This window comes from Populus trichocarpa, chromosome 13 (genome assembly GCF_000002775.5).
Source record: "Populus trichocarpa isolate Nisqually-1 chromosome 13, P.trichocarpa_v4.1, whole genome shotgun sequence".
In the NCBI taxonomy this organism is placed as follows: domain Eukaryota; kingdom Viridiplantae; phylum Streptophyta; class Magnoliopsida; order Malpighiales; family Salicaceae; genus Populus; species Populus trichocarpa.
In genome coordinates, this window is record NC_037297.2 from 4,711,928 (window position 1) to 4,733,456 (window position 21,529).

Sequence of the window (21,529 nt, forward strand, 5' to 3'; positions counted from 1 at the left end):
AAATCTCCGAAAAAAGTTTTTCTAACAATGTTTTTCGACGACATGTTTTGTCAGTAAAGTAAATCTAACTGTCGAAGATGTAAATTGTTGATGGCGTGGTGTTTACACGCTAACAGAATACTCCACCAGCGTTTACAATTTTCTTATGGTGGGACAATTTAATGGATTAGTGAAGGGAATAAACATCCAAACAAACATGCATTTTCAATAAGAACAGTTTGGCTGTAACAGGATCAAATGCAGTGAATATTAGATGAAGAATGAAGACATCTTACCAACAATACGAGGTTCATATGGAATACTATCATTTCTACATGACAGTGAAAATAAGATTAGATGACTATATAATTATAGACCTTAAGCCAGCTAGCTCCAATATATGTTTGAAATATTAACAACGTTTTTAGTGATTTCCATATAGACTTCACAATTGCATTATTTTGACAGAAGATTGTAATTAGCGCTTGGTGCAAGTGGACAATATTAAGAACGAGCTAGAAAACCATATCAATAGGACAATCATAAGAAACTTCCATTGAATTAACTGCCCCGGACAATCTTTAGTTCTCGACCAACTCTCACATTTTCACCGGAGTTCTTTGATAAAGCCTGTGACAGGAGACATGCACACCCAGTCCTGTTAACTTAATGGAAAAGTGTCATGTTGGAAAGAGTATTATAAAGAGATATTGGCATATGATGGATAATGTCAAATGTTTTGAGGACTGGTTTCATCACTGACATCATAGAACGAGCAACTACTGAGTCTTCGTAGCCTTCATTTAGGACTAATTCAATGACTCCAACCTAGCTATAAATAGCCTTGCATCCTCGCTAGATATCTCACCCCTCTCCACAAGAAAAATCCGTATAGAATCTGATGGAAGGACTCAAGTTTGTACTAGTTTTCGTCGTCTTGGCTTTGGCTTCTTCATTTGCCTCTGCCTCTGATCCTGGTCCGCTCAGGACTTCTGTGTTGCCATCAAAGAAACCGATGGTGGTATGTGCTTAATTTTTAAGTGTTTCGTTAAGAGTTTTGTCAGGAGTTACATGATAATATTGCACTGAAAATATCAGGCATCCTGTATATTTTAATTATCTATTAATGACTGACTTTTTACGGGCATCAAAAATGCCTTTCTCATGCATGCAGTGTTCGTGAACGGAAAGTTCTGCAAGGACCCGGAGCAAGTTACTGCAAAGGATTTCTTCTTTCCTGGACTCAACGTTCCTCGGGACACTTCCAGTGCAGTTGGTTCAAATGTCACTGCTGTCAATGTTGCTCAAATTCCAGGACTCAACACTCTTGGCATATCCTTCGCTCGCATTGATTTTGCACCACATGGTGGCCTGAACCCACCCCACACTCACCCTCGTGCCACTGAGATCCTAGTAGTCGTGGGGTACCCTCTATGTTGGTTTTGTCACATCTAACTTAGCTAACGGAGAATCGCCTAATCACCAAGGTCTTAAATCCCGGAGATGTTTTTGTGTTCCCAGTCGGACTCATTCATTTCCAGCTCAATGTGGGAAAAACCAATGCCGTTGCATTCGCCAGTTTAAGCAGCCAGAACCCTGGTGTGATTACAATTGCAAAAGCAGTGTTTGGAGCAGATCCACCCATTAATCCTAATGTTCTAACCAAGGCCTTCCAGGTGGACAAGAAGGTAGTCGACTATCTTCAGAAACAACTCTGGACGGACAACAACAATTAGAAGAACACATTATTAAGAAGACATGAAGCTGCAGCCTCATGTTTGGCATGTTTTCAATTCATTACTACGTACCTCTTTCATTTTTATATCCTAAATAATAGGTTTCTGCTCCTGTCTTTTATGCTCGGTTTGGCAATGATATAAAAAGCGTAACAATATGACACCAAAGAATTGCAGTTATCGTACTATTTCTAAATACTAACCAGCGTTGTACCTTTACATTGCCGAAAGCTTGTTCATGTCTTAGAAGATACTATATTGTGACCCGCATGACGCAGAAGACAGGTCAACTTTTTTTTTCTTTTTCTTTTTTAATGAGAAGACAATAGGTGCTAGTGGAAACTATATGAAAATTTTAAATGATGGGACTTGATTGATTAATGAGTGGGAAAGATAATTTAACGACTAGAATAAACAATAATAAAAAAAAAAACTTTTGCAAAATCAATAATCAACAAATTGAGCCTGCTAGATTATGCTTGTATGTCTGGCCTGTCAATTTTTTTAATGGTAGATCACATGTCATTTTTTTTTTATTTTTTTAATTAAAAAAGCAGCACGCAACTTGTCACCCGCTACGGCAAACAACTTGTTGCTGGTTTATACCTAGATTCTTATAACTATAGGATTGCCAAGAAAATTAGGGCAAGGGTGTTTTACCACAAAAAAATCCATTTCAATCATTACATATTTACTTTATGTAATATTTTTTCGGGTCTATGGTACAAAAATTTTAGCTCGGTCGATGTGGATCCCACAAAAGCCCCATAGAATAATGATGGTCTTCAGGTTCATTTCAAAAAAACCAAAATGAATGGGCCAAAACCCCAATTCCATTTTACCATCCTTATAGGTCCAATACCCGTGTTCAAAACAACAAGTCTCCTTTTAAAAGGGATCGATGTCAAGATTTGAATTTTATAAATAACCAAACCGATAAGTCTTTTATTTTTAGAGATCGACATAAATTTTCCATGAAAAAATTATAACATAATTAGTTGAGAATAATTAGGAGGCTTAACCTATTGGTTAGCCAACCTTCATATATATATATATATATATATGTGTGTGTGTGTGTGTGTGTGTGTGTGTGTGTGTGTGTAGGGCAATATACAATAGTAATGGTGGAGGTTACAACACAAGAGTATAACTACAACATTTTCTATATAGTATGCCTACAATATTTCCTATATAGATGCATTAATATGCCCCCTCATGCTGAGGGTGGAGGATCAACTCAAAGCTTGAAACGAAAAGCAGTAAACGAAGCAGTAAGAAGTGGCTTAGAAGACATCTGCAAGTTTGATCGTGAGAGGAAATAAATGAATCTGAATCTCCTTCTTTGCAACTCTATCTCGGACAAAATGATAATCAATCTCAACATGTTTTGTGCGAGCATGAAAAACAGGATTCACAGACAAATAAGTGACACCAAGGTTATCACACCAAATGATGGAGCAGAAACAAACGAAATCTGAAGATTTGTTAATAAATACTGAAGCCAGATAACCTCAGCAGTGCCATCGGCTAAGGCTTTGTATTCAGCTTCAGTAGAAGAGCGAGCAACTATACGTTGTTTACTTGATTTCCATGAAATCGACATCTGACCAAAGAACACAAGATAACCACCCTTAGATTTTCTATCATTACCCAATCTGCATATGTAAAGCCATGTAAGGCAAAGGAAGAACTAAGAGTAATATGGAGGCCATGTGTTGTCGTATCCTTAAGATAACGCAAGATGTGTTTAACAACATCCCAAAAAAAATATGTGGGAGCATGCATAAAGTGACAGACTCTGTTAACAGCAAAGCAAATATTTGGTCTCGTAAAAGTGAGATATTGAAGAGCACCCACAATTTTACGAAAGCGTGTAGCATCAGAAAACAAAGGATCAGGTAGTATGGTAGTTTGGGATGTCGAGATAGGAGTATCAACGGGTTTGCAAGATAACATTCCAGCCCGAGTGAGAATGTCAAGTGTATATTTATGTTGTTAGAGCATAAGACCCATACCAGTAGGTGTAACCTCAACACCTAAAAAATAAGAAACAGTACCCAAGTCACAGAGCTTAAATTCTGCGCTCAGTAGCTGGATAAGGCATTGAAACAGAAGAGAGTTGCTACCCATAAGCAGAATATCATCAACATAGACCAGAAGATAACAAATATCAGCACCAACAGAGAAGATAAATAATGAGGTATCCACCTTAGAGGCACAAAAACCAGTAGATAGCAGGAAGTCATTCAGACGAGTGTACCAAGCTCGCAGAGCCTGTTTTAAACCATATAAAGACCTATGCAATCGACACACATGAGAGGGGGAGTAGAGTCAACAAAACCTGGAGGTTGTTTCATGTAGACCTCCTCATGAAGAACGCCATTGAGGAAGACATTATTGATATCAAGCTGATGAATTTTCAAATCACACGAAACGACAATGGAGAAGACTAATCTGACGGTCGTAGTTGCTGTTGGGATGCCAATTACCTCGAGAACTACCATGTTACGGCTGAAGTTTGAGCTGTGATGAGACATAGCAAGATGAGTGGAGGGTTGTGGTGTTGGCAGCAGAGGTGGCTGCGACAGCAAAGATGAAGGCATCAGAGAGACAGTGGCATCCATGGACTGAAGAGAGTTCTTGTGCAGAAATTCATTGGTGAGAAGATGGCTGTATAGATTCGCATACGAAATTGATTCTGCCTTGATTATAAGACTCGTTATCAAGTCTTTTGAACTCACCACGAAGGCCACAAAACACATAGAGATTGAAGTCTTCAAGGGACATGGGGCGACCAACATCAGCCAATTCATCAAATAACGATTTGGCTTGCTGCATGTAGGTACTTACCGATGAGCCACCTTGCCGAAGAGCTTGGAAGGAACCATGGAGTTGCATGATGGGAGAATTGGACGGAGACGCAAGGGCTTTATCAAGAGTGCACCAAACACAATGCGAGGTATGTCAATCTACCACGAGATGCAACACATCCACGGAGAGAGAGGAGAGTAATGCACTCAAAATAAGTTGATCTTGTTGCTTCCAACGAAGAAAAGAAGGGCTAATTGTAGAGGAAGGACCAGCAGAACTGTCAGAAACATGAGACGGATGACACGTCATTGAGCTGTCAACGAAGTGAAAAACACCTTTACCAAGGAGATATGGCTTCATCTGCATTCGCTAATAGAGATAATTTGTGTTTGTAAGTTTCAACGAAACAACTTGGTGGGTGTTTGATAAAGCAACGATAGTTGGAGTTTGTGTTCCCATAATGTGCAGAGGAATGGCAAAAACTTGTGAGGAGGAGTCATAGACATGCTTTGCATGTGGAGGCTGCTGTTGTGGAGGGAAGACACCACTGGCAACAGCTTGTAGATGGTTGGCCAGCTGGGTTGCACCACCGGTGGTGAGGGTGAAGTCGGCGGCAATAGTAGAATCCATTTAGGAAAAACAGAGAGAAGGCCGACTGCAAGGGGAAGAGGGAGAAAAGAGTTTTGACGGCAGAAGGCTCTAATACCAACTTGAGCATAATTAGAAGGCTTATCCTATTCGTTAACCAACCTTTTCTATATATATATATATATATATATATATATATATATGTGTGTGTGTGTGTGTGTGTGTGTGTGTGTGTGTGTGTGTAGGGCAATATACAATAGTAATGGTGGAGGTTACAACACAAAAGTATGACTACAATATTTTCTATATAGTATGCCTACAATATTTCCTATATAGATCCATGAATAGAATTAAAAATAAGAAAAAAATAATTAGGTAATTAAGGGCAATTAGAAAGATAAATTTAGGAGAAAACACATAATAAAGGTAATCTTTCGTAAGAAAGGATGTTGTAACGGTGACGACAATCTTTCCTTAAGCATAACTAACCCCTTACCTAAGTATCTGGAACCAGTGCACATTTTAAGATCCCTAGTTTGCTTGATTTCTTTGTGGCGACTCCAATTTTCAATGATAGTTATTTGGTCCCCACCGAGACGTCCATCGATGTGAGACAAAATGATGACTTTGCTGGGAGCTTCAGGGTTGAGCCTTTACTTGTATATTCTCTCTTGATTGCTATGTTATTTGCTTGATTAGTTTTGTAAATATTTTTATTTATTGGTATTAATTTTCAGCACTGTTCATTTTATTCATATTATTTAATTGTTGTGTTCACATGCTAGTTTAGGTATATTTTGAAAAACAAATTAGAACAATAGAAAAAAATATATCTTTTTTATTAATTTTAGTTAATTTTAATCCCGTCATCATTTCTATTATTTTTGTTTAAGTTTTTTTGTGTGTTAAAAAACCATGAAAATCATATAAATGATAAAACAAACATAACTAAACCGACAAGTCTCCTATTTTTAGGGATCGAGATCAATTTTTCTACAGAAAATTATAAAAAAATAAAAAAATCAATTATAATAATTAAGGTCACTAAAAATAAATAAATTTAGGAGAAAACACATAGTAAAGGTAACCTTTAAGTTAAGATAAGAAATATATTGAGTTAGTATATAGTTTTTTTTTTTTTACATAAAAAAGAAAGAATTAATGTATGAATTGACAATGCTAGAAAGATTTTGGCAGGAAAGGGAAAACAAGGGGATGGTCAAAAAAGTATGGGAAAACCCCAGCGCAATTAAGGAAGCATCAAGCAATTAACAAATTTTATATGTGAAATTGCAATCTTAATTTTTCTAATCTTATGTATTTTTAACAATGTCTTTGTACTATGTTGCATGATTGTGGTATGATGCCCACAAATATGCAAAAAAAAAAAGTCAGCTCTATTGACATCGTGGTTAGAAAAATCATAGACCGAGTCACGTCACAAAGGATAATTGGGGGCTGTTTCTATAATTTATGGCTTCAGAACACTTTAAAAGGTGTTCGCAATCTAGGACGCAGAACCAATACAAAAAAACAAATGGTTCGATGATCAGTAGGCACACCCTTTCATTTGTCAACCATGCAAAAGGCCTGATAAGAATGTTTAAATTATTTTTTTCCTTATTTATTAATGTACCATTTATTTTTTTAGACATTTTAACAACTTATTTATTTTACAAGAAAAACAACTTGGGCGTAACCCTACTCCGATGGAGTTATACGAGGAAACTTGTATAAAAAAGACAGATAGGGGGAAATGGGTGAAGAAGTTAGTAGATAGCAGAGCGAAAATGTTTTATTTCTTGTAATTCTTATAATTATATTTGACTTATATAAGGAAACTCATATAAAAAAATATTTTTTTTTAATTTCTTGTAATTATTTGACTTGTATTTTTTGTTTTCTAGTAAACATATATTGCTGCAATGGTTGAAAAACATGGAGAAGACGCTTTCCCGTATACTCCCCACGATCCTCAATTGTGGTTGGAGGATGGAGAAACTAATGGACTCGATAGGAATTGGGTTTATGGGATTTGTATGGCATCAACTGGAGAAATGAGGTCGGATTTTATTGCGCACACAACAATCCAACCCAAGCTAGTCAACGCTGGAATTTGCAATTGATCACTGCCACATTATCACCTATTGCTATGTCCTGTGCAATTGGTAGTATAAGTTCTAAGGATTTGTGGACTAGGTTGAAGAAACAATTCTCCACTGTATCTAGGACTAGCATTTTTCAGATGAAATCCAATCTGCAAACAATTAAAAAGGGGTCAGATTCAATTTCACAGTACCTTCATCGAATTAAAGAGGCTAGGGACTACCTTTTTGCAGCTGGGGTCTTCTTTGCAGATGAAGATATTGTTATTCTTGCTTTGAATGGTCTACCTGCTGAATATAACACCTTCAGATGTGTTATTAGAGGGCGTGAAAATGTGATCTCATTGAAAGATTTTAGATCGCAGTTACTTGCAGAAGAAGTGATTGTTGACACTTCAGTTCATAATCCTCTTATGACAGTTATGGCTGCCAATACAGGTTCCACACGAGGGGCTCCTTTTCAGTCACAAAGTTTCTCTCTAAATCATGGTCAATCTCAGGTGAATAATAAAGGCTTTCAGTCCTATAATGGGAATAAGAACAGGGGTAGAGGCCGCTTCACTCAGGGATCTAGATTTTATGCTTCTAGACCAGCATTTTCTCCCCTGCCACATGTGTTTTCCAACTCTAATTTGGGAGTTCTTGGTTCATCTCCTGGTCAGCAATTTCAAACTCCTCCTATATCAATGCTTCCAATTTGTCAATTATGCAACTCTGAGGGCCACAGTGCCCCATTTTGTGGAAATTCGTCTCCTCAACATATAAAATGTCACATTTGTGGAAGAAGTAATCATTCCACCTGGTATTGCTTCTATAATGATAAGGTTCCTAATTACATTGGGGTGCACACCAATGCTTCTTATTCTCCACAACCTTATTATCATCTGCCACCATAGAACTTGCAGTATAATTCGTCTCCATCTCCTTCTCAACATGTATCAGTCACATCAGCACAACACAGAGCAACCCAACAGCCCCCTATGCAAGCCATGCACATGGGGCTTAACTCTACCTATCCATCCTCATGTTCTTCAGGTCCTTGACAAGTGTGGCTGACCGATTCTGGTGCCACCAACCATATGACAGTTGATTTGGGCAATCTGTCGCTGGCCTCACCATATCCAACAAATGAAATGATTCACACTGCCAATGGTGAAGGTTTGATAGTGTCTCATATTGGTCATTCTACCATTACTTCATCACTTTCTCCAATTAAATTGAATTCTGTGCTTTGTGTTCCTCAACTCACTCAGAATCTCTTGTCAGTCCATCGACTTTGCCTTGATAATAATTGTTGGCTTGTATTTGATGCCTTCTATTTTTGGATTTAGGACAAAGCCACAGGGAAGATCATTTACAAGGGGTTGTGCAGTAATGGATTGTATCCTATCCACTCCTTCTCACCTTCAAATTCCCAGCAGCCATATCCAGCTCATGTTTTTCTTGGTCAACTTGTTCAGTCCAATCTGTGGCATCATAGGTTAGGTCATCCCACAAATAACATTGTCTCTATAATGTTACATAAAGCTAATGTGCATGTTCCCAAAACTACCTCACCTATAATGTGTCATCCATGTCTTGAAGGGAAATTTAGCAAACTATCTTTTCCACAGCATGTCAATAAGTCTGTAATTCCTTTCGAAACTATACATACTGATTTGTGGGGTCCTGCACCTTGTATATCGGTTGATGGTTATCGATACTACACCATCTTTGTTGATGAATGTACCAGATATTGCTGGATTTTTCCTTTAGTAAACAAGTCTGATTTGTTCTCTACCTTTGTTTTGTTTTATTCCTTTGTTGTTAATCAATTTACATCCACTATTAAAACTCTTCAAACTGATGGGGGGAGAATATACCAGCACTAGATTGAACAATTTTCTCCTTGACAGGGGCATTTCTCATCACCTCTCATGTCCATATACTCCTGAATAAAATGGGGTAGCTGAGAGGAAACATAGACATATCATTGAAACCATTATCACCTTGTTACAAACAGCCAAATTACCATCTCAGTTTTGGTCCTATGCTTGTCAAACAGCCACATATTTAATCAATCGTATGCCTACTGTTGTTCTTCATCATAGCTCCCCTTTTGAGTTGTTATTCGGCTCATCTCCAAGTCTTACTCATCTACGAATTTTTGGATGTGCTTGTTTTCCTCTCCTCAAACCTTATAATAGCACCAAATTACAGGCTAAAACTACAAAATGTGTGTTTCTTGGATATGCCACAAAATATAAAGGCTATTTGTGTTATCATGTACATACAATGAGATTGTTTATCTCTAGGCATGTTATATTTGATGAACAACAGTTTCCATATCCAGATTTATTGTCTACACATTCAAACACACTAACATCACCATCACCTTGCCAACCTTCCACTTGTCCTGTGCCTATAGTAACTCCAGAAAATGTAATTGTCGCAACCATCCCAGCTTCTCCATCTCCTCCTCCACATACCTATACACCTGTCCCTTCTGTCGTCTCTGCTCATTCCCAGTCCATTGCTGCTCCACTCCAAGCCTCTCCTCTGTTTCCTGTGGCACCTGATATCAGCGTTACTTTTGGTTCAGAATCTCATGGTTTTATTCCTGATAATTTGCAAGTGGTCTTGTCTATTCCTCCCCTCAATTTACATCTAATGCAGACTAGAAGCAAGAGTGGGATTCTTAGGAAGAAGGCCTTTTCAGCTAGTATTCAGGACTTGGGAGGTGCTGATATGTCCTTGGTTGAACCATCTAGTTACAAGTCTGCTGTCAAAATTCCCGTGTGGTTACAAGCCATGAAAGAAGAAGTGAATGCTTTACATGCTCAAAGCACTTGGAGTCTAATTTCATTACCAGCAAACAGGAATCTGGTGGGCTGTAAATGGATTTTTAAGGTCAAGAGACACTCTGATGGCTCTATTGCTAGACATAAAGCAAGGTTGGTTGCTAAAGGTTTCAGTCAAGAACCTGGATTGGACTATGGGGAGACGTTTAGTCCTGTTGTGAAACCTTCAACTGTCAGGTTAGTTCTTGTTCTTGCTGCACATTTCAATTGGTCTCTGCGATAATTAGATGTCAAAAATGCTTTTTTGCATGGCATTCTCCAAGAAAAGGTTTATATGTTATAGCCTCCTGGTTTTGAAGATTCCAATCATCCTCATCTCGTGTGTAAGTTGCATAAATCTCTCTATGGACTTAAACAAGCGCCTAGGGCTTGGAATGATCGGTTTACTCAGTTTCTTTTTTCTGTGGGGTTTGAACCACCTACTCCGATTCATCTTTGTTTGTCAAACATATTGGTCCTGCGATTGTTATACTGCTTCTCTATGTGGATGATATTATTATCACTGGGAGTGCGTCTGGTGCAATTCAACAAGTTATTGGTGCTCTTACTACTGAATTTGATATCAAAGATTTAGGATTCCTCCACTATTTTTTAGGGATCCAAATTACTCGAACTGCCACCGGTTTGTTTCTATCACAGACTAAATATGTTGAGGATCTATTGACTAAATCTGAAATGGTTGCAGCTAAACCCTGTGATACTCCATGTCTCCCTTACCATCGGCTACTCAAAGAGGATGGGGAACCTTACTCAAATCCTACGTTGTTTAAAAGCATTGTCGGGGCTCTGCAGTACTTAACTTTCACAAGGCCTGACATTGCTTTTTCTGTGCATCAAGTATGTTAGTTTATGCAGAATCCCATGGTGTCTCATTTTACTGCTGTTAAACGTATACTGCGATACCTTAAGGGCACTATGCAGCTTGGTCTATCCTATACTAGAGGTGATTTGCAGTTAAAAGCCTTTAGTTATGCTGATTGGGCAGGGGACCCTAATGACAGGCGGTCTACAACTGGTTTGGTGGTCTTCTTGGGCAACAATCCGATTTCGTGGTCCTCTAAGAAGCAACAAACTGTTTCTCGATCTTCGACTGAAGCTGAGTATCGTGCTTTATCATTCACCTCCGCTGAATTGGATTGGATAAAACAGTTATTAGCATTTCTACGAATTTCACTACCTGGTGTGCATGTTCTTTTTTGTGACAATCTGTCAGCCATTGCCTTGTCTTTCAATCCTGTTCAGCATCAAAAGACTAAGCACATCGAAGTGGATGTGCATTTTGTTCGTGAAAGGGTTTCACGCAACCAGCTCTCAGTGCAGTTTGTGTCCTCTCAAGAACAGTTTGCTGATATTCTTACCAAGGGGTTGAGTGCTCCTCTATTCTGCACCCATTGTTGCAATCTCATGCTTGGTTTCTCCAAGTCTGATCTTGAGGGGGGATGTTAGAGTATATTACTTTAAATTGTGACACTTGTCATAATCATAATATAGCATGCAGTTAGTTTGTTAGCTGAAGGTTGTTAGTTTGTTAACTACAACTATATAAACAATTATCTCGTGTGACTGAGGTCAGGTTGAATAAACAAAAGGAATTCATTTACTCTCTTCACTTCTCTCTATTTTCTCTCTATCTGATTACAGTAATATACAAGCTTGTAGTCTCTGTTTTATAAAGATTGACAAAAATAACACGTCATCATATTTTTTGGATTTTTTTCATTTCTTATTTTTCTACTGTAATTCCTTCGGTATATACCACGATAGTATTTGCATCGGTGTCTACAAATGGATTCTGTAAGAGCATATTCAATCGGAAAAATTTAAAGCAATCTACCGATACCAATGCAAAATAAGATTAATATTCAGTTCTATATGACAGGTAAAATAGATTAGATGACTATATAATTATAGAACTTAAGCCAGCTAGCTCCGATATAAGTTTGAAATATTAAGAACGTTTTTAGTGATTTCCATATATATATAGACTTCACAATTGCATTATTTTAACAGAAGATTGTAAGCACTTGGTGCAAGTGGACAATATTAAGAACGAGCTAGAAAACCATATCAACAGGACAATCATAAGAAACTTCCATTGAATTAACTACCCAGGACCGGTAACATTTTGTCACCTAACAATCTTTAGTTCTGGACAAGAGACATTTTCACCGGAGTTCTTTGATAAAGCCTTGTGACAGGAGACATGCACACCCAGTCCTGTTAACTTAATGGAAAAGTATCATGTTGGAAAGAGTATTATAAAGAGAATATTGGCATGTGACGGATAATGTCAAATGTTTTGAGGACTTGGTTTCATCACTGACATCATAGAACGAGCAACTACTGAGTCTTCGTAGCCTTCATTTAGGACTAATTCAATGACTCCACTCTATAAATAGCCTTGCATCCTCGCTAGATATCCCACCCCTCTCCACAAGAAAAATCCGTATAGAATCTGATGGAAGGACTCAAGTTTGTACTAGTTTTCGTCGTCTTGGCTTTGGCTTCTTCATTTGCCTCTGCCTCTGATCCTGGTCCGCTTCAGGACTTCTGTGTTGCCATCAAAGAAACCGATGGTGGTATGTGCTTAATTTTTAAGTGTTTCGTTAAGAGTTTTTGTCAGAAGTTGCATGATAATATTGCACTGAAAATATCATGCATCCTGTATATATTTTAATTATCTATTAATTGACTGACTTTTTACGGGCATCAAAAATGCCTTTCTCATGCATGCAGTGTTTGTGAACGGAAAGTTCTGCAAGGACCCGGAGCAAGTTACTGCAAACGATTTCTTCTTTCCTGGACTCAACGTTCCTCGGGACACTTCCAGTGCAGTTGGTTCGAATGTCACTGCTGTCAATGTTGCTCAAATTCCAGGACTCAACACTCTTGGCATATCCTTCGCTCGCATTGATTTTGCACCACATGGTGGCCTGAACCCACCCCACACTCACCCTCGTGCCACTGAGATCCTAGTAGTCGTGGAGGGTACCCTCTATGTTGGTTTTGTCACATCTAACTTAGCTAACGGAGATAATCGCCTAATCACCAAGGTCTTAAATCCCGGAGATGTTTTTGTGTTCCCAGTCGGACTCATTCATTTCCAGCTCAATGTGGGAAGAACCAATGCCGTTGCATTCGCCAGTTTAAGCAGCCAGAACCCTGGTGTGATTACAATTGCAAAAGCAGTGTTTGGAGCAGATCCACCCATTAATCCTAATGTTCTAACCAAGGCCTTCCAGGTGGACAAGAAGGTAGTCGACTATCTTCAGAAACAACTCTGGACGGACAACAACAATTAGAAGAACACATTTATTAAGAAGACATGAAGCTGTAGCCTCATGTTTGGCATGTTTTCTTCATTACTACGTACCTCTTTCATATTTATTTTCATAAATAAATAGGTTTCAACAAATTTGAATAAGGTCTTTGAGACCATTTTTTTGCACTTTTTTTTCTTGTTTTGAGAACTTCATTCCACTTTTAATAAAGTATCTTTTCATATATCTTATTGTTGCTTTAGAATCCTAAGATGTTACTAGGATCACATCTCACACTTTTACCGGGATCACACCCCACAGTTGGGGTAAAAAGGAATAAAAAAAATAATTTAAAATCTCCAACCAGCCATAAATCAGAAAAGCATGTGAAGAAAATGCTAAAAAGGCTTGCTAAAAACAAAAATAAGGAAAAGTCAAAGCCAAAAGGATGTCTCGTCAAGAAAAATTCTTAAATAAGAAGGACCATGTGACAAGATTGATCCTGAAGTGATCCTAGGTCATCTAAACTTTTTAAACATCTTTTGAGCACATAAAATCCTTTCTTTTTCATATACCAGAATCATAGTCAACGTTACATGCTTGTAAAAGTTTTTTCTAATAAAAAAGCAAACTATAAAGAACGATAAGCAATGATCTTAAACAATACAAACAATTATTTGAAACTAAATCATGATTTGTATTAGAATTCTATTCATTACTATCATGATAGGTGGCGGTCCCTAAAATGCTTTTTTTCCAAAAACAAATTTGCGCTCATCAAAACATGCTAAGGCAAGATACCAACCTTTGACTCCCTCTAAAATACCACTCTTTACTTTACAAGGCATATCTTAATTGCCAGTGTGATTGAGAGACAAGTGTTAAAGGAAAAAAATCTGGAGAATTGAGAGCTCGCGCAGCTAGGCTAAAAACTTCTACCTTTGTAATCTCTACCAAGCGTCTGTATTTCCTAAAAAATACATCCTTATCCACATTCTGGAAGTGAGCTATTAACTTGTTCACCTCATTCATAGTGCAATTCAGGTTCTTGATTGGCAATAGCTTCTTAGCATCACTTCTAGGGTTGTCTCCTTCAATCAATTGTGACAGTTTAGAATTTTTCCTATACTCTATGATGGAAAATTTAGCAGTGGTGGCCATTTCGTTCACAAGTCCTGGAATTAAAGATGCCTTGGGATTAGACTTGTTTTGATGCAAAAGATATTATGGAGCAAATACTCTAAGGATAGGTTCTAGTTCTTTTATGTGAGACATAGGGTAGGTTTACTACTTGGTCTCTAAAAAGGGTCTCTTGATGTCCTAGCGATCACCCTCGTAAAGGCAATATAGGGGCTCAGCAGATAGTGGGATGGCGCATGTACCAATCACTATTGTTGTTACTCAATTTTGGACCCCACGTGCTGGAGACGGTGTATACCTCCTTTGAACAGAGTGTAGGAGTTTAGCTCATATTCGCCAAAAGATTGACAAAAGCACAGAAAGAAATATTTTGTTTTTTCGAAACCTTGTTTGAGCTGTTTTCTGCTCTTTTTATCCTTCCCCTTTACTACCAAAATCATCAAGTTTTCTTAGGTTGATCAGGAGTCTTCATAATGCTAAATTCATTTTTTTATCTGGTCTTTAAGGTTGAATAAATCCCTCAGAATTTGCACTAAAAAATGGTTCTGCTACTGTCGCAATTTTTTATTCCAACTTAGGCTCTGATTCTGACTCAGTTTCGTAAGATATCTGACCATCCTAGGTATATTCTGTCACTCATTACATGTTGAAAAATTGACGTACACTTTTATTAGGTCCCAGGGATCATTGTTCTTAGAGCAGATTCTCAGTCAGATTTGGATTGTCAGATCAAGAATCTTTTTGACCAACTAGATTACTGCTAGATTCTGTTCTGTAAAACGATTTTATCTCACTTCGACTCCTTCATCAAAGTTGTAGTCCTAGATGCATAGATGAATTTGAGCTTTTGAATCACTTGATTTCGATATCAGAGGCTTAAGATGTTCCCGTTTGAATATCTAACGTGAAGGTAGAGAATTCTGCCGCGAGAAGGATATTGACCCGAGTCTGCACTAAAAAAACTCTATTTTTGGCCTAGTTTTTGTGATTTTTGTTCTTAATTCATACTCTCAGTCATATCAGGATTCTCGGCATTCGTCAGTTTTTGAGTTAGACCCGGAGATCCCTTTCGACCAACCAAATTACTGCTAGATTTTGTTCTGTAAAAAGATTTTATCTCACTTCGACTCCTTCATCAAAGTTTTAGTCCTAGACACGCAGATGAATTTGGGCTTTTGAATCACTTGATTTCGATATCATAAGCTCAAGATATTCCCATTTGAATATCTAACGTGAGGGCAGAAAATTCTGCCACGGGAAAGATATAGCCCAAGTTCGCGAGGCTGATTCGAAGGATTTTTTTTGGACCAAGGACTGAATCGAAAAGTGTTAAAATGAGGGATTGAATTGAAGAAGGATATTGAAAGCTGGAGAGGGGGGTTGGATCATCATAAATGACAGGATTTTTACCACACCGAATAAGGAAAATAAGACTTTGCAGCTGCACCCTCCATCTGATTTCTTTCCTTTTTTCTCTGCTGTTTTCCTTTCTCATCACGCCTGATTTTTGGAGCTGAAGACCACATTTTTGTTGCCTCATTTCAAAGGGAGCAGCTGGCCCTATGAAAGGAAAGAAAAGAGCCACACCATCCTCTAAAACTGGAAAGAAATCAGACGTAAAGCACCAACACAAAATCAGAATATTGCAGTTTCCTTTTTGCGTTTTTTTACTGCAAATCAGTAGGGATTTGCGTCCAAGGATTAATGCATTGAATCCTTCCTAAATAGAGACATATTTAGACTATATATAAGCCCTTCTAATGACCTAACGGGGAGAGGAGAAAGCAAAAAAAAAGAGCAGAAAACAAGAGAAAAACGGAGAGAAAAAAAAAGATAAAAACACAGCAGTTTTGAAGGAAAACGCAAGAGAGGCAGGCGACGGGGAAACCAGTTATTTACCAGCATATAGCTGAAATATTTCGTCCGTTTCAGCATCTCTATTTTCGTCCGTCATTTTCCAGTAGCTAAGGAGGCATACGTGAGCTCTCTTTCGGTCTTTGGTTTTTATTTTCTTCAAACAGGAGCTGCAGGTATAAGCCCCAATCTCTCCTCCTTTGTTATTTTTATACTAGGCATTCGGTTGTAAAGCTGTTTCTTCCCTCTGAATAATTGGTTTCTGTTTAGAAAAACCAACGTTTGCCTATTATTTCCTTCATGATTTTTGAGTTCAGCTGCTGTCCATGTAAAAAGGGTTTGTCTTTCATGTTTAGGAACTTTTACATTTAGGGACTTTCCTTTTGTTTTCCTTACACCCGCTAGAGAAGAAATCAGCCGGCATTTGTTTTTTTATTGATTGCTCCCAGTTTTATTTTCTTCTTGTTGTCTGCGCATTGACTTGGCTTTGATTTTTTTTATTGCTTTAAGCTTATTATAAATCTTGGAATATATATGACGGTTGTTTAGCTTTTATTGCGATTTTTCTTTTATGTTTAATTGTGATGCTTGTGTTTCGATAAAAAAAAAATTTAAAAGTTTTCTTGTGTGTTGCATACGGCCATTACCCTCACATGTTTTGAACGTTCTTTTTATATATATACAAAAAATATTGGAAGTTTTGAAAAAGTGTTTTCGCATGGATTTCTTAAACACAACAAAAAATTATTTTCTTGCATTTCTGGATTTTACAACATGTTTGTAAAACTCCGAAGGGTATTGGCCAATATTCAAAAAAATATAAAAATCTTATTTTAGGGGGAATTCATCTATTATTCACCGCTAATGTTTGGATAAAAAAATCCTTAAAGGACGAATATCCAAAATATTATTGGGAATAATAAATCTGCACACATCCTTGAAAGAAGCCTTGATTATAATCGAGGACATTTCAATTTTTTTTACTCCACGGTTTACGAGTCATGAGAGTATAAAACACTAAGAAAAAAAATAGGTATTTTAAAGCACCCTAGATTTTTAAATTTTTATCCCTCCTCCTTGCGATTTACGAGTCGCAAACTCTTGAAAAACTAAGGGGAAAATGAGCTTTTAAAGCACATGGAACTTCCTTGGATTTCTATCTTAATAAATTTAGTTTGAATCAAACCTAGAAAAACTGATGGGATTAGAAAACACCAACACTATAGCAATTATAAAACAAACCAAACACCAAGCAGCTTACCTTAGGTAAGGTGTACTAGGGGTGCTAATACCTTCCCTTTACGCAACCAATCCCTTACCTTAGAATCTCTGAAAGACCAGTTAGGGTTCCTAATGACCAAAATACTAGGTGGGACTCCTTTTACACACAAAAAAAACAAAAAGACCCCGAAATCAATTGAGGGTCGTCGCGACGCCGCGCTCCGCCGCGAGGGTGCGACAGGATGGCGACTCCACTGGGGACTTAGGACTAGGCTTGGTAATTTGTTTGTTTATGCTGTGTTATTGGTTTTTGTTTTCTTATATGAATGATATTTTGTTTAAAAGCTTTAGCATCCATCTTTACATTCTGTCATACATGATATAGTCATGCATCACTTTATTATTATTATCTTTCTGACGGCACACACATTTAACTTTAAGTTAAGTGGGGAACTAGCAGCTTGCCTTATGACTTGAGTCAAGGTTTAAGTTTGTGTAAACCCCAACTCTTTGCTGAGTGTTTAGACTGATAGTGATTGGTAGACGTGTCATCCCACTATCTGTTGAACCCCCATATTGCCTTTACGAGGGCGATCACTAGGACAACAAGAGACCCTTTTTTAGAGACCACGTAGTAAACCTACCCTATGTCTCACGTAAAAGAATTAGAACCTATCCTTAGGTTGTATGCTCCATAATATCTTTTGCATCAAAACAAGTCTAACCCTAAGGCATCTTGAATTCCAGGACTTGTGAACGAAATGGCCACCATCACTAAATCTTCCATCATAGAGTATGGGAAAAATTCTGAACTGTCACAATTGACTGAAGGAGACTGCCTTAGAAGCGATGCTAAGAAGATGTCACTAATCAAGAACCTGAATTGTATTACGAATGAGGTGAACAAGTTAACGACTCATTTTTAGAATGTTGATAAAGATGCATTTTTTAGGAAATACGGACCTTTGGTGGAAATTGCAAGGGTAGAAGTTTTAAGCCCAGCTGTACGAGCTTTAGTTCATTTTTGGGATTCAGACTACCGGTGTTTTTCTTTTGGAAGCATAGACCTATGTCCCACTATTGAGGAATATGGGATGTTGACTGAGTTTCCAAACAATCTGTATCGGATTTATTTGCCTTTGAGATCTGACAAGATCATCCCTGAACTGTCAAAATTGCTCAGAATCTCCAACTTGGAAAAGTTTTGGAAAAGAATGCTACCGGTTTGAAATGGAGGATGCTAGAAATTGAACTTGAAAAGAAGTCAGGATTAGAAAAAGAGAAATTGATTGCCTTGGGCATATTTGGCCTTGTGTTGTTCCCAAGCCAGACGGGTGTAGTGAGTTTGGAGGCCGCCGCTGCTTTTGTAGAGTATGAGAATACACAAATCAATCCAGTGGCTGCTATTTTAGCCGAAACCATCTTAATACTTAACCATTGTAGGAGGACTGGAAAAGGAACAATGAGATGTTGCACGCAATTGTTGTATACCTGGATGGTTAGCCATATCGAAACAAAAAAGCATGTCTTCAATAATTTTTGGTGGTTCACCCAAAGACCCCTGAAGGTAGTAGAAGAAGAAGAAGAATGGGGAGATCTAGACAACCAAGGTTGGGTTGAAAAATTAGAAGGTTTGCCTAATAGTGATTTTAAGTGGAGGGCCCCATGGGTAACGACAGTGAAAGTCCTAATGAGTTGTGGACAAAGACGTTGGGTGCCATTGGTAAGGATTACAGGTTATGTGAGTTATGCTCCTGCCCTAGTGGTAAGGCAACTTGGGGGCATGCAGTTTGTTCCAAGGACTATGGGAATTGCTCAGTTCTTTGGTTTGTTCAAAGATCTCATTGCACAAGAAGTTTTGCAGATCATCAAACAAGATTGGAAGCATCTGGTTTTGGTTGAGATAGAAGGTTTAAAGAATCCAAGTGCAAGTGAAGGATATGCAAGATGGAGAGACTTAGCAGCTTCAGCCATGCCTTGTGTAGGAGTCAAATCTCCCCAAACTGTAGAAGAACCTATTAAGAGGAAAAGGGTCAATAATGAAGAGGAGTTGAGAAGACAAGTGGGAAAACTTCGGATAGAGTTGAGCAAAAGCAAAAAAGACAAGGCAATGTTGGAAGAAATGATGCTAAAAGAAGATAAAAGGAGAGCATTTCTAGATGAGCAAATACAATCTAGAGATGCGCGAATAACAAAGCTTGAGTTAAAGCTAGGTGAGGAGAAGATTTCTAGGGAAGAAAATGAGAAAGAGCTAGGAGGAACGAGCTTGGATTGGATGCAAAGTTGCTCTGAACTTGAACCATTGAAGATTGATTTTGAAGAGTGCCAAGGAAGCGCAGAGTATTACCAAGAGAAATTTGCACAAGTCCAGTTTGAGCTGATGGATAGAATTGGGAAGTACGAGGACTTGAACAAGAACTATGTGGAGTTGGAAAGCCGTTTGACGAGGTTTGTAAAAGAAAAATGTAAAAGGAAAGGTTTTGAGGCTGTTGAAGCAGAGTTAGCGGTTAAGAAGAATGAGATAAAAGTTATGAGGATAAAACTTGACAAGGAACGTGGAAAGATGAAGTATTTGGATGAGAAGCTAGCAGCAATGGAAAAACACAAGGATCAAATCAACGCCAAAAACGCTGCTTTGAACAGAACCAATATGTTGCTCATAGAAAAGATGAGCAAGACAGATGAGCAAATGGACAAAGCTGCTGCACATGCTCGGATTATTAGAATCAATACGTGAAAAGTGGGAGGGGACATCATTCGCTATCGCCGAAGCCTAGTTGAAACTGATGCCTTTCTAGGGAAGATTGAGAACCGCGGCTTTGCCTTTTTACCTTTAGCTAGAGAGTTTGTGGAGGAAAGGGATTAATATGTTGTATTTCCTTTTTATTTCTAAATGTAATAAGTTTATCAAGCATTAATGAAAAGAGCGTTGACCCATCTTCTTATGCAAAATCTGTCTCTTGGTGAATATGATTCAAGCAAACGACTCGAAAGGCAGTACTCCTAGCAAAGCAATGTGACAAGAGAACCTATGTTTATAAGGTGGTGGCTATTATTCGTTCACAAGAAAGCTGCACCCATACCCAATATACAAAGCATTCTTATCACAATCATGCATTTTCTCATACATCTATGTATGCATCTCCAGATTAAGAAACATAGGTCCCCCTTCTAGAATCCACAACACTCGACAAAGAAAAAGGATGGAAAACGAAGAAAGGTCACAACCAGAAGCTCAGTACCAAAGAGAGCTTGAAGGAGTTTGGAATGATGTTGCGCACCTAATCGGTTTGCTCGAGCAAATGTTTTAAGACAACTTTTTCCCTTTAAATGAGATCATGCATTTTCAAAAGTTCATCTTGATGTTCTTACACATCACTTTCTGTTTTCAAAGTGGATCTTCCATAACAACACTCGCATTTTATACTAAGAAGGAATGGCCAAACATAGGGAAAGAGGAAGAAGGGGAGGAAAATAACATTAGGGAATTCACAAAATTAATAGGACAACATGAACAAGCTTGGAAACCCGCTAGAGAGGAGCTTGAAACCATAGATGTGGGTGATGAAGAAATCAAGAGAGAGTTAAAGATACAAACTTTGATCACCCTTAAAGAAATAGAAGAGTTGATTGCACTACTCCGAGAGGTACCACTAGTAGAAGGATGCAAATCGGTTAAGCAAAGGTTGGGAAGGACCAATCCGAATGTCTTAATTAAAGTAAAAAGCAGAAATTGAAAAGTAGTGGAACGCTGGTTTTTTTTAGAAGTAGTCAAATATCCACAATGGGTGTCCAACATAGTGGTTGTACCAAAAAAGAAAGATAAAATCAGAGTTTGTCTACCACACATAGATATGTTTGACAAATGCAGCATGTATCTCCACATATTCCTTTATGGACGGATTTTCGGGCTACAATAAGATAAAAATGGTGTAAGACGATAAGAAGAAGACAACATTTGTAACACCATGGGGAACCTTTTGTTACAAGGTCAA

At 38.0% G+C, this 21,529-nt stretch overlaps 1 protein-coding gene and 1 pseudogene across 13 annotated transcripts in view; both read left to right on the forward strand.

Annotated features, from left to right (window-relative positions):
• Positions 1–21,529, forward strand: part of LOC7489692 (germin-like protein subfamily 1 member 16) — a 64,696-nt gene that overhangs the window by 32,872 nt on the left and 10,295 nt on the right. For 3 of the 13 annotated variants that reach the window (XM_052446354.1, XM_052446351.1, XM_052446356.1), the window contains exon 3: positions 13,314–13,565. The exons of 6 other annotated variants lie outside the window; for them this stretch is intronic. In XM_052446354.1, coding sequence (XP_052302314.1) covers positions 13,314–13,361 — 48 coding nt within the window. In that variant the 3' untranslated portion in view covers positions 13,362–13,565. Of the gene's footprint in view, positions 1–12,467; positions 12,639–12,795; positions 13,566–21,529 lie in introns of those variants that run through there. 4 more of the 13 variants (XM_052446352.1, XM_052446350.1, XM_052446355.1 and 1 more) reach the window with 2 other exon arrangements.
• Positions 849–1,715, forward strand: LOC127904175 (germin-like protein subfamily 1 member 16; annotated as a pseudogene).